The 14,329-nt window shown below is 36.5% G+C and overlaps 1 protein-coding gene across 1 annotated transcript in view; it reads left to right on the top strand.

Moving 5' to 3' along the window:
• The window catches only part of ASPM (assembly factor for spindle microtubules), a 62,714-nt gene extending 61,664 nt beyond the window's left edge, over positions 1–1,050 (top strand). The window contains exon 28 of the mRNA XM_008685169.2: positions 883–1,050. Within this exon, the coding sequence (XP_008683391.2) occupies positions 883–985 (103 nt within the window). The 3' untranslated portion in view covers positions 986–1,050. The remainder of the gene's footprint in view (positions 1–882) is intronic.
• Positions 1,051–14,329: the final 13,279 nt, after the last annotated feature.

Here is a 14,329-nt window from a genome sequence, read left to right as displayed (position 1 = left end):
AATTAGAATTTCATTCCCACAGAGTTCTGTTCCATTGTATGGCTATACCACACTTTGACCATTTGCCAACTAATAGATATTTGTATTTTTAACCAAATGGAAAGAATAAGAAGATGGAAATGCATGACACAGTAGGGAGTTATATGAGAAAGGTGTATGAGGGGTCTGATGGATATTATTTTCTTAATGACGTATGAGATTATAAGCATCAGCTGAAAAGCAGACCAGGGAGGGTAGAGTGAGGACATTTGAAAAGAAGAAAGGAGTAAAATGGTCATCTAGGGGAAAGAGGAAGGAAGCATACTAGGTAATTTCAAGCACCCATTTAGTTTTGTAATTATTGACATAAAATCAATCACCCTGGTTCTGCAATCTTTCTTTTCTTCCTGTTCAGCTCTATAGGAATGGAGAAGGCAGATATTTTGGATTCAACTTGGAATCCAAATAGAACTTTCCATTTGAATTTAATAGGAAAGAGAAAAAATAGCATTAATGAAATTTGCCCAAGGAGATTATATTGGTGGGCCGAAGCTAGACAAGGAGGGAAGTGAGGTCAGCATTCTGATGGATGACGGGTACATGTCGAGGTCAGGGAATTAGAGATCTCAGTGGGGTAGAAAAATATGTGCAGTAGATGTATTAAATCAAATGACATGGTTGAGTCAGGAGTGGTGAGAGAATGGCAGTCTCAAAGGAGGAAGGATGGTGAGAAATAGCCTGACAGTGGTAAATGGCGATAATGCGAAGCCCTCACCTGGTTGAGAGGGTTGTAAGGGAAGTGATGTGTTCAGGAGGAGCCGCATTTTTGCTAAGACAAAACAGTGAAGGTAACTCTTTTAAGAGAAGAACTTTATTAATCCAAGAGTTTTATTCTTTTCACAGACTTAAACCAGATTGGGTTTTGAGAAGAGATAGAATGGAAGAAATCACAAATCCCCTACAAGCTATTCAAATGGTGATGGACACACTTGGCGTTCCTTACTAGTAAATGTAAACATTTTCAGTATGTACAGTAAAAAGAAGTATTAAAGCTAATCATGAACGTGTAAAGTGTTTTTTACTTTCTTTTGTGCAACTTCTAGAATCTGATTTTGTATTAAAATTAAAAATATAAATATGTACCGATAACTAAACTGTTTTCATATTCTTTGTTGTTTCTTTTATTATTTTATGGCTTTATGCATATAAGAAACCACTATGTCATAAAATGATTCTAACACTATTATTCATGTCTGTTATCTTAAAATATTATATTAGTCTGAATAAAATCATTACCCAAAAGGGAAAAGAATAGTTTAACTCTCATTTTATAGATAAGTTGAAGCATTTTTCTAAAACAAATTTTGGAAATATAAGATTCCGCCAACACAGAAGTGACAAGAGGATAAAATAATCTCACGAATGCTATAAACAACACTCCATTTATATCCCTGACTGACTGGACCATCCAGTCAAGTGAGCTCCTCTAGGGAAATTAAATTCAACCTGCCCATTATATACTAACAACCCTTAACTTTGAACTGATGGAAGTTATAAGCAACACCATGCTCTTTTCAAATCAAATTATAAGAGAAACTTGTCACCTAGTCGCAGACATAGACCTGATAATGATTAGGTATTGAAACCTAACTTATTTTCAAAAACTTTGGGTCACTATTACCAGTACTAAACCAGTATGGTTTCAGGACCACAGAAGTCTAATTCCAGTGGCTGTTTGAAATTTGATAACATCCCCAAGTCTGTTTATATATGGAAGTCATAAAAGTTTTTAACTTTTTAAATGAATCAGTAGTAGCTAAAAATGGAGAGATCATTTAACTACTTAGTTTACTAATTTATTAGAGTAAGAATTACCTAATTAGTCTGAAATTGGCTGAAATTTGGTTAGGATAGCTCTAAAGACCGTTTTGGTGTATTAGAATATATTGAAATTAACTTGAATTTTTGGTATTTCTTTGCCATTTTTTTTTCTTCCAATAAAGTGTTTTAGGAATTCTCAGTGCTCAGTATTTCAAACATGATTTTTGTTGACTTTCCCAAATGTTTTGCTTTATTCTTTCATTTAACAAAATCTTTGTATAAGCAATCTATTTACCTTGGTAAATTATACCACTAGGATATAATGTTTATTGATATTAATTTCCTTTAAGATGGTTCTAACCAAAAAGTATTTCTAAATAGTATATTGTATGTATACTATGCTATAGTATATACGACTTTGGATGTTAAAAAATTTTCTATTGTTGAAACTCAGACAAAATTTTTTTAAAGATTTATTTATTTATTTTAGAGAGAGAGAGAGAGAGAGTGCACACACGTGGACTTGCGAGAGGGGAGGGGCAGAAGGAGAGGGAGAGAGAACCTCAAGCAGACTCCCTGCTGAGTACAGACCTCTTTCCCAGACCCTGAGGTCATGACCTAAGCTGAAACCAAAGGTCCGGTGCTCAACTGACTGAGCCACCAACACACCCCAGACTAAATTTTTATAAATTTTATATAATATACTATATTTATATGAAGAACATTCTCCTAAATTTATGTGATAAATCCATAGGATTCTAAGACCTAAAAGCTAAAAGCCTTGTCTGTGTCTGTGTTGGTGATTGGGAGGACTGGTTGAGAAGTAATTAAACTTCTTTACTTCAGAAGTAACTATTTTCCACAGAGATATTACATATATTAAAGAAGGAAAATAAATGTATCAACTGCAATCTAATTTTATTTTACATGATTTTATTAATGGTGAAGTTAGGTGAGTTTCAAATTAACCCTCTTGTTAACTGTTATCAACCCAAGTGTCCAGTAGATGTCATTATGCCCATACAGTGTCATTTTTAATTTAGTTTTAAATGGATAAATACGTTGTTATATAACTATGATTTTTGCAAATAAAATACATACTTCTAGATCCTTGGAAAATTTTATCTATATATCCCTAATACAGCTTGTTATTCCTACTGTATTTTGGCTTCATGCTTGAGAAGAATAAATCACATTAGGCATTCTATATTCAAAATTGTTGAATTTTTCTCAATGGGTGATTTTTTTCCAGGTTTATTATCTTTGTAACTTCTAAATTTTTGCCCGTGGCGATGAAAACCTAGTACATTTACATTTACTGAATAAGAAAATACTATCTTTTGGATTGCTTGTTGCTAGTAGCTAAATTTGCTAATAGGCTTGCTTTTTTTTTTTTTTTTAAGTAAACACTACCCTCAACATAGGGCTTGAAATCCCATCACAAGATCAAAAATAGCATACTATTTTTGACCAAGCCTTCCAGGTGCCCCATCTAATAGGCTTGCTTTTAACTTATATATTATTCAGTCATTGATTCTTATTGTAAAGAAAGAGTGATAATAATCTATAGTTACATTTTCAACAAAGAGGGAGAATTCTGATGAAAATACTTTGTTTATAACTTTATTATTTCTCAAATAATGCAGAGAAATATTTATTGCAATTTATATTTGAGGGCACATATATTTGAGTGTGTGTTAAAATTTCCAACCTATGTAAAGAAAGAAGGAAATATTCTAAAAACTTGTTCATTTCAAGAAATGTTTATGAAGGACCACCTAAAATAGCTTCTGAAGCTTGTGTAAATTAGGAACACTTTTTTGCCTAAAAAATTTATAGAAGCCTATTTCAGAATGTAGAGCTTTATTCTATGAATAATATTTCATTATTACTGCAGATGCCAAATCATCAAGCTTCATACCTGCTGAACATTGTTGGAATGTTTGAAATAAATTCTTCTTGCTGTCAAACTTTGCGATTGACTTTACCAAGGTGCATCAAAAGTAGTCCAATAACATATTTACTTTCACAGTGTTACTGAAGACATAGGTTTACAATGTTGCTCAGGGTCTTCCTCCTACTGTTGCTTTCTCTTTGAGGCCATCTGCATTCCATTGCTATTTTCCTAAAAAAAACCCTTTCAGTTCCATTTGTGCTCATATTTACTCTAAAGGAAGTACTGACTACTGGTAAGCAGAAGCAAGCTCCTTCCCATCATATGCAGGCAGCTTTCCCAGGGAAAACTCATCTTGATTCAGAGCCTCACTGTCAGCATGCAGATGTCTGCCCTTTAACAACCTCCATATTGTGCAATTTGGGGATACTGTTAATTTCAGGTTACCTGGAAACCAATCAAGGGAATTTAGTCCACAGATGTTGAGCCAAAAGGTGGCTCCAGGCAGATACTGGTATTCAAATCACAGACAGCGTTGCATCACATCTCCAGTTTGTCCAAGTGGAGACTGGGCAGACTCATAAATCAGCTTGAGTCCAATTTCCCTTCTCTGGGAAAAAGGGGTCAAGTGGCTTCCAGCATTAGCCATTAGCAGCAGGGCTGAGAGAGACAGCCAAGAGTATTTTCAGGTAAAACCCTCTTATTTGCCAGATCTCCTCTTTCTTTTATTACATACTCTTTTAACCCGGACCATCCTCCCCTGGCTTGGCTTTGCTAACTACCTTAAAGCAGACAGTAACATCAATCTTACCATGGCCTCCCGTTTGTCCTCTCCCCAGGGAGAGGTGTTAGATTTGACAGGTAAAGAATTATAGGACTGACATTGCTGCTTAGTGATGGGACTGCATACACCCCTAATTTGGCCACATAAGGGAAAAGTGTGATGGCTCTGATGTTCCTTTAGGAGCAGGTATTGTCAAATTTAATGGTATGAATGTTGCGTCTTGTGCATTGACAGCGTGCCCCACTAGTCCACAGCAGTGCAGGGCCAGTCTTGAGACAACAGGATCAGTCAACAGAAAAGAAAATTTTGTGAGGAGCAAAAGAAAAAAAAAAATGTGGTATAACTCCATGCATCACCCCTCATTCTCATTTTCACCTCTGGTTCGAGATGCTTTCCCAGTAGGTCTCCTCTTTGCTCTTTATATCATACTGAATGTGCAAACAAGTTCACTTAATTGACTTTATCAGCTCCTCACAACTTTTCTTCTCCTGGTTTATTTGTCCATTACAATTTTCGACGAGACCACCGCTCTGAGGGTGTGAAGCAATGCAATGTGTCTACCCAATATGTTTCTTTGCATATCTATACGTTGGTAACATCCTCAGGAACACTTGCTAGGGTCAAACATAATTTTAAAAACTCTGTATAGATGAATAGTGTTATCTCATTGTGTTTTAATTTACATTTCTCTACTTCTAATGATGAGATCTTTTCATGTGTTCTTCTGCCATCCGTATGTCTGATGAAGAGCCTATTCAAGTGTTTGTCTACCTTTTTTTTTTTTAAGGTTTATTTATTATTTTAGAGAGTGCAAGTAAGTGGAGGAAAGGGACAGAGGGAGGGAATCTTTCATGAAGAACCCTGCCGAGCTCAGAGCCTGACCTGGGATTTGATTCCACGATCCATGAGATCATGACCTGAGCCAAAACCAAGAGTCAGTGGTTTAACCGACTGAGCCACCAGGCACCCCAAGTTTTTGCCTACTTTTAAAAACTGGGTTGTTTTCCTACATTTTGAGAATTCTTTATTCTGGATAGAAGTCCTTTATCATCATGGAACTTTATATCAAAAACTAGGCATGTACTATATGGTGACTAACATAATATAATAAAAAAATATTATTAAAAAAAAAGAAGTCCTTTATCAGATAAATGACTTGCAAATATTTTCTCCTTGTCTGTTGCTTGTCTTTCCTTTCTCATCACAGTGGCCTTTGAAGAGCAGAACTTCTTAATTTTGATGAAATCTAGTTTACCAATTTTTTTATTTTATTCATTATTCTTCTAGTGTTGCATCTAAAAATTCATTACTTAACTCAAGGTTACAATGATTTTCCATTATGTTTTTCTGCTGGAACTTGTGTCATTTTTGTTTGTTGTATGTGTTTTGAGCCATTTAAAATTAATTTTTGCATGTGATACAAAGTATGGATCAAAGCTTATTTTTTTACATATGGACAACCAGTTGTTCCGGCATCACTTATAGAAATGACTATCCTTTCTCCACCGAACTGCTTTTGCACATTTGTCAAAAATAATTAACCATATAAGTATTAGTCTCTTTCTGAATCATTTTCTTTTCCACTGATCTGTTTTGGTTTTTTTTTTTTTTCAAATATTATGCTGTGTTGATTACTGTAGCTTTATAATAAAGCTTGAAATCAAGTAGTGTAAGTCCTCCAACTTCGCTCTTTTTCAAAGTAGCTTTGACTATTCTGGGTTCTTTGCATCTTCATATGAAATTTAGATCAGTTATTCATGTCTTCTGTTTACTTGCAATTTCATTTGGTCTTCATTTTCTAATTATTTTTTTTAAAGATTTTATTTATTAATTTGAGAGAGAGAGACCACAAGCAGGGGGAGCAGCAGAGGGAGAGGGAGAAGCAGGGTCCCTGCTGAGTGAGGAGCCAGATGATGTGGGGCTCGATCCCAGGACCCTGGGATCATGACCTGGGCTGAAGGTAGACGCTTAACCGACTGAACCACCTAGGCGCCCCCATTTTCTAATTATTGACGTAGAAGGTGAGTCATTGTTTTGAAATCCTTGTTTTCTAAGATAGGTAGTCAGTGCTTTAGATTTACCTCTAAGTGTTGCTTTAGTTGTATCTCACAAATTTTAATATGATGCTTTTCATTTTCATTTAGTTCAAAATACTTTCTTTTTTGATTTCTTGTTTGATCCATGGATTATTTACAGATGTGTTTGGTTTTTTTTAAAGATTTTATTTATTTATTTATTTATTTATTTATTTATTTATTTATTTATTTGAGAGAGAGTGAAAGCAAGAGAGATCACAGAGGGAGAGGGAGAAGCATAGTCACCACTGAGTAGAGAGCCCGATGTGGGGATGTGGGGCTCGATCCCAGCACCCTGAGGTCATGATCTGAGCCATCCAGGAACCGCTACAGATGTGTTTAAAGAACGAATACTTGCAAATTTTCTAGATATCATTGTTATAGTTAGTAATTTAATCCCACTCTAGTTTTTTTTATGATTTGGCTTCTTTTAAGTTGAACGAGACTTGTTTTATGGCCCAGAATATGGTCTGTTTGATAAATGTTTATGTACACAAGGAGAGAACATCTATCTTGCTATCATGTAGAGTTTGCCGCAAATATCAAGTAAATCAAATTAGGTGATAGTGTTATTTAAGACTTTTGTATACTTACTGGTTTTCTGTCTACTTGTGTCAGTTATTGAGAGATGATTATTAAAATCTTGGACTTTAATTGTGGATTTGTCCATTTCCCCGTGAGTCAAAACACAAAACTGATTAAACTACATGTATTTTCAAGCTTTTTTATTAGTTGTGGAAATCTTTAGGATTATTAGTTTCTTGATAAATTGATCACTCTATAATTGTAGAATGAACTTATTTATCCTTGATAATATTCCTTGTTCTAAAATCCATTTTATTCGACTTAATACAGCAACTCCTGTTCTATCTCTCTCTCTTACATTTTAAAAATATTTAATTGTGTTAGAATACACATAACATAAAACTTAATATTTTAATCATTTTAAGTTCATTGGCATTGATTACATTTACGTTGTTCTATACTCCTGTTCTCTTTTGGTCATTGTTCACATGTGTATTAGGTTCATACAGCTTCTGTACAATTACCACAAAACTGTTGATTTAAAACAACAGAAATGTATTCTTTCACGGTTTTGGAGACCGTTCATCTGAAACCAAGGTGTAGGCAGGGCTGCACTCTGTCTTGAGGGCTCTGGGAGAGAATCTGTTCTTGCTTTTTCCAGTTTCTGGGTGGCTCCAAATGTACCCTGGCTTCTGGCCATATCACTCCAATCTTTGCCTTTGTGGTCACATTGTCTTCTCTTCTGTGACATTTCCTTCTGCCTCACTCTTATAAGGACATTTGTCATTGGATTTAGGGCTACCGTGATAATCCAGAATGATCTCAAGATTCTCAACTTAATTACATCTGCAATGAATAACACTTTTTTCCAAAAAGGGTCACATTCATAAGCTACAGGGATTACACTACAGACACATCTTTTTGGGGCCACCATACAACCCGCTGCGGTATGGTATATCTATCCATATTTTACTTTTAACCTGTTTGTATATTTTAAGATGGGTTTCTGGTTGAATGCATATAGTTGGGCCTTTATATTTTAATCCAATCAGCCTATCTCTGCCTTTTCCTTTGGATATTCAGATTTTTATGGTTAATGTGACCACTGATATGGCTGAGTTTCAATCTGTCCTCGTGTTGTTTATTTTCTATTCATCCCATCTGCTTCCCCTATTACCACCTTTTTGTTTTCTGGCCTGTTTTGGATTAATTAAATAGGTTCTTTTTTTTTTTTTTCAATGACTCCAGCTTATCTACCTTGTTGGCTATTACCTGTAACTCTTTGTTATGGTATTCTATTGGTTACTTTGGATTTTTAGTTAATATCATTAATGTATCACAATCCATGTGTAAGTGATATTATACCCGTCCACATATAGTATAAAGACCTGGTAACATACTACATTTCTGCCTTCCCAACCTTTGTGCTATTGTCAACATTTTACTTTTAGTATGTTATAAACCCACAATAAATTGTTATTATTTTCATCATTTTTGCTTTAAACCATTAGATATCTTCTTAAAGATTAAATAATCTAAAAACCTTTAAACTTGCTCACATAACTGTTATTTATGTACTTCCAGATTTCCACCTGGCGTCATTTTCCTTGTGCCTGAAGGAATTCCTCGAATATGGTTCATCGTGCCGGCCTGTTAATGAAGAATTTCAGCTTATATATGTCTGAAAAAGTCTTTTTGTTTGTCTATTCTTTGGCTCTCATTTTTTTAAAGTATTTTTACTGGGTATAGAGTTCTACATTGCAGGTTTTCTTTATTTTTTTTATTTTAAAAACATATATTTGTATACCAAATTGTGAAATTATATGTTCACAATAATAGGTTTTTGGAGGGGGGGTTGACTTTTTTTTATATAATTTTTATTTTGTTATATTAGTCACCATACAGTACATCCCCAGTTTTTTTTTTTTAAAGATTTTATTTTATTTATTTGACAGAGATAGAGACAGCCAGCGAGAGAGGGAACACAAGCAGGGGGAGTGGGAGAGGAAGAAGCAGGCTCATAGCAGAGGAGCCTGATGTGGGGCTCGATCCTACAACGCCGGGATCACGCCCTGAGCCGAAGGCAGACGCTTAACCGCTGTGCCACCCAGGCGCCCCATACATCCCCAGTTTTTGATGCAATGTTCCATGATTCATTATTTGCATATAACACCCAGTGCACCATGCAATATGCGCCCTCCTTAATACCCATCACCGGCCTATCCCAATCCTCCACCCCCCTCCCCTCTGAAGCCCTCAATTTGTTTCCCAGAGTCCATAGTCTCTCATTGTTCATTCCCCCTTCTGTTTACTCCCCTTCATTCTTCCCTTCCTTCTCCTACCAATCTTCCTATTTCTTATGTTCCATAAATGAGTGAAACCATATGATAAACGCCACAGGGTTGCAGATTGGATAAAAAGACATGACCCATCCATTTGCTGTCTACAAGAGACTTGTTTTGAACCTAAGGAAACATCCAGACTGAAAGTGAAGGGATGGTGGCGTGCCTGGGTGGCTCAGTCATTAAGTGGCTGCCTTCGGCTCAGGGCGTGATCCCAGAGTCCTAGGCTCTAGCCCCGCATCGGGCTCCTCCACTGGGAGCCTGCTTCTTCCTCTCCCACTCCCGCTGCTGTGTTCCCTCTCTCACTGGCTGTCTCTCTGTCACATAAATAAATAAAAAAGTCTTTAAAAAAAAAGAGAGAAAGTGAAGTGATGGAAAACCATTTTTCATGCCAATGGACCTCAAAAGAAAGCTGGGGTAGCAATTCTCATATCAGACAGATTAGATTTTAAACTAAAGACTATTGTTAGAGATACAGAAGGACACTATATTATTTCTTTCTTCTTTTTTTCTTGTACTTAAAGATGTTGCATCAACTGTTTTCCGGCTTGCGGTGTTTCTGACAAAAAGTCTACTCTCTTGTTTTTATTCCTCTGGGGTGGTTTTCTTCTGAGTGCTTTTGCATTTTTAGGTTTAAGCACTTTGATTATGTTGTGCCTCACCGTAGTTTTCTTTATGCTTCTTGTTCTTAGTGTTTGATCATCTTTGATCTATGTTCTAAATGTTCAGCTATTACTTCTTCAAAGATTATTTTCTTTCCTTCCCGTTCTCTCCTTTGGGGACATTGCGAATTTTGCCTCTTCGGTTTATTGGCTATTTTTGTACTCCTCGAAATACTTTTGAGTTTGTTCCGGAATTCAGTTAGTTTACTTGGAAACCGATCCTTCCGTTTTTTCCCCACTACTGAGATACAAACCTCCTGAGAGCGCCGTGAATGCCGTGTAAATCACGAAGACTTGCACTCTGACTTGCGAGAACAAGAATTTTCCCCAATCCCAAGTGCGCTCCAGGCATTCCTCCTTTAATCTCAGGTGGTACCTTCCTGGGCCTCTGATACTCAGTTTTGCATTGAGATGTTCTGGTCGGTACTCAGCTAAAAACCTCATGTGGACACCGCAGGTCTGTCTGTGCAGCTCTCTTCTCTCCTGTACTCTGCACTCTGGATCCTACCTGCTTTGGTTTCATTAGTTCTCAGTTCCGTCTCCTCACCTCAGGAAGACCACCATACTGTCTAGGGTGGCAGGAAACCCTAAGGCGGTAGGCTGGGGTGATCCCGGGGCTCATCTCATCGCCTAATCTCCAATGTCCTAAAAACTATTGTTTTTTAAATTTTGTCTTTTTTTTTTTTTAAGTTGTTTCAAGTGGGAGGGTATATCCAGTTCCCGTTACTCCATCTTGGCCATAAGCAGAAATCTGACCAACCAGTTTTTGTTCCTCTCTTTCTAGTTTCTTGTCTTTGTTTAGGATAATCATGTGTGAGTTTTTTGTGATTACTTTTATCCTTTTAATCTGTTTGTTACACATTTTTTAAACATTAGTTTGTAGTGGTTAACCTAGAAATTTTAATACTGAACCTTGAGTAATGATAATTAAGTAGGTATTATTACTTCTACAACTTCCTTGAAAGTCCTAGAAACAGAGCACACCGAGTCCGTTTCTTCACTCCTGGCTTTTGCGTTATTGACGCCATGCATTTTAATGCTACATATCTATTTGCCATGTAAGCATTATTGGTTTTCTTCTGAGCCGTTAATATTCTCTTATATTTACCCACAGACCGAAGCTCGTTCCCCCACCCCTTATTCTTCACTCTTATTTCCTTCCTGGGTTTTCGTGTTTCATTTTCCTTTAGTCTACAGCATTCCATTTAACCATTCTTTGGGTAGAGTTCTACTATTGACATACTTTTTGCGTTTTTATTTATTTGAAAACAACTTTCTTTTATTTTTGAAAATAGTTTTAGTAGTTATAGCATTCTAGATTGGCAGTTATTTTCATTTAACGTATTAAAGATCTTATTCCACTTTCTCCTTGTTTTTATCACTTTTGTTAAGAAGTTCATCAGTCATATTACTGCTTGTTTGGAAGCAATGTAGTTTTTTTCTCTTAATAATATCAAGGTTTTCCCTTTCCCTTAATTTCCATCAGTATTATACTGAGGCTCCAATTAAATGTATGATATACTTTTTGACGTTGCGCCACATGTCTATATGTTCCCAGTACTCCTAGTAGCACACCGCAAAACTGGCCTGGGCATGTGCTGTTTCTGCCATGATCCTGAGGTTGAATCAAGGCAGACACCTGCGCAATGCTGGGGCCAGGACCCTACCATTTTTACTGGAATTGCTACCAACAGTAAATACTCCATAACCTGTCCCTTGACATCCATGAAGCTAGACACAAGAGTCTCAGGCTTCTGCTGCAGCAGATTCAGTAAAACCATGTGCTTCCAGGATTGTTCAAATTAAGCAAAATGGTAGAACCAACATAAACGTGGCTTCTGCTTTCTGATATTCACTTTTGACATCTGTTTTTTCTGAGCGTGCGTCTACTGAGTAAAATCTGGGTTGGTACAACAGCTGTGCTGTCCTAAAGTCTCGGAAGTGTACTTTGGCATGTATTAAGCAAACTTTACAGGAGATGCAAATAAGAGAAGTGAGCCAAACTTTTCATTGTTTATCCCTAATGTGCCAATTTTGGAAAAATGTTGGGTAGAAATGGCATTTTATCAAGTATGTATTTAGTCCTTAGAATATACTCAGTTATATAATTAAAAAGAAAATGTTGTTATAGTTGACTATTCAAAACCTATATGAAGTAGAGAGATTTGAGATTTTTATTATCGACAAATAAGTTTGAGAGATAAGGAAGGAAGAAAGAAGGAAAGAGTATTAGAGAGAATGACACATTTATAATTTCATCTTTATTATCTTTTAATATTTCCACTATGCATTATTACCCCCTTTGTCCCCTGAATTGAGATATAATTCCTTGGAATGTATTTATGAAATTTGGCTTAGGATTTTGTTTCTAAAACCATTTTTTTTAAAAGATTTTATTTATTTATTCGACAGAGATAGAGACAGCCAGCGAGAGAGGGAACACAAGCAGGGGGAGTGGGAGAGGAAGAAGCAGGCTCATAGCAGAGGAGCCTGATGTGGGGCTCGATCCCGTAATGCCGGGATCATGCCCTGAGCTGAAGGCAGACGCTTAACCGCTGTGCCACCCAGGCGCCCCCTCTAAAACCATTTTTAATAGCCACTTTTTTAGGGATCAGCAAAACGTAGAAGACTAAATTATCCTCAGCAGAATTTCCATAACATGCTTGAGGTAGCCATTATTTTAGAAATATGGAAATGTAGGTACAAATGAGTTCTCATTGTCCAAAGTCACACTCTGGTTATTGAGATTGTAAGTCAGAGCTGAGTGACTCCAAAGTCTTGCTCCAAACCCGTAGTACCTCAACAGTAAATAAGCAAACAACACTAGATGGAAAATTTCTGCAAAGGGAGACTACAGTGTGAGGACTATCTTTATTAAACGCTCATGTATGCTCCATAGCTAGGGTAGCTAAAAGTATAGTACTGAAAAACATGAGGAGATGCTGAAACAAAAGAATTTAGCTTATGAGAAAGGTGGAAATTCAGATCAGTGGCAAAAAAAACATTAATTATTTGATAAGTAATTGGAATAACATGGCAACTCTCTAGGGGGAAAAAGGAGGTTGTGGGGCACCTGGGTGTCTCAGTCAGTTAAGCTTCTGCCTTCAGCTCAGGTCACGATCCCAGGGTCCTGAGATCCAGCCTGAATCAGGCTCCCTCCTCAGTGGGGAGTCTGCTTCTCCCTCTCCCTCTGTCCTTCCCCCACAATTGCACGCTCTCTCTCTCTCAAATAAAATGTTTTTTTTTTTAATTAGGTTGGTTACTTGTCTGACACTATTCACAAAGATTTATTTTATAGTCATCGATTAAAAATTAAACCAATAGAGTGTTATAAGATACCATGGCAATATTAGAGAGAGCACGCATGCGAGCACGTGAGGGGAGAGGCAGAGGAAGAGAATCATTCAAGCAAAGTCCCCACGAAACAAGGAGCCCAGATGCAGGACTCAACCCCACAGCCTATGAGATGCAGGCATACTCTGTTTCTTATTGTGAAATGTGTTCAGCTAGTGAGAATTCATTGTTCTGTGCAGTTATGGCATGTGTACTTTTCTCTGACTATATTCTATTTTAATAAAAAGTTACAAAATGAAAATAATAACAGCTTTCACTTCACCATATTATTTTATAGTTTAAATTAAAACCCATTAAAATGTAAACTCCATGAGGACAGTAATTTTAATCTTTTTTTTCACTGCTCTATACCCAAGATTAGAGCATGACCTGCTATATAGTGATCATTCAAAACATTTTTCATACATGAATGATACTATAGCACAGCGCTGATTTCATCACCCACCACAGAATGCAAATGTTCTAAACACTAGACATTACTGTCAATAACATAGTTTTCTCATTGCTCGAGACAAGTAGGTCGTTTTTCTCTTTAAGCAGTGCAACCTAGACAACACCGTGTTTTAACATGAGGTATCCATTAGCTCATGTTTCTAAGTTCATCTCTCCATTTGATCAATAGTGGTAATGAAATCAATGGCCACAGGTGAACTTTACCCCATGGACTTACCATAGGGAATTGAAGTTGAAAATTTACCTCGTTTTTTTCTGCAGTCTGAGTTAATGATTCGTGCTGCTGCTCTTGTTCCCCTCGTATGTTACCACGTCCTTACGGACTCTGGCATGAAAGGTATTGTCAATTAACACAGTCGTGTTATTTTAGTATTATTTGAAAATATTTTAAATGAAATATAAGTTTTGTTACAAAGATACCTCGACAGATGTTGTAAATA

Source organism: Ursus maritimus, unplaced genomic scaffold (assembly GCF_017311325.1).
Source record: "Ursus maritimus isolate PB19 unplaced genomic scaffold, ASM1731132v1 scaffold_2, whole genome shotgun sequence".
NCBI classification, from domain to species: domain Eukaryota; kingdom Metazoa; phylum Chordata; class Mammalia; order Carnivora; family Ursidae; genus Ursus; species Ursus maritimus.
Note: the sequence above shows the minus strand (reverse complement) of the source record. Positions and strands in the feature narration are given on the sequence as shown.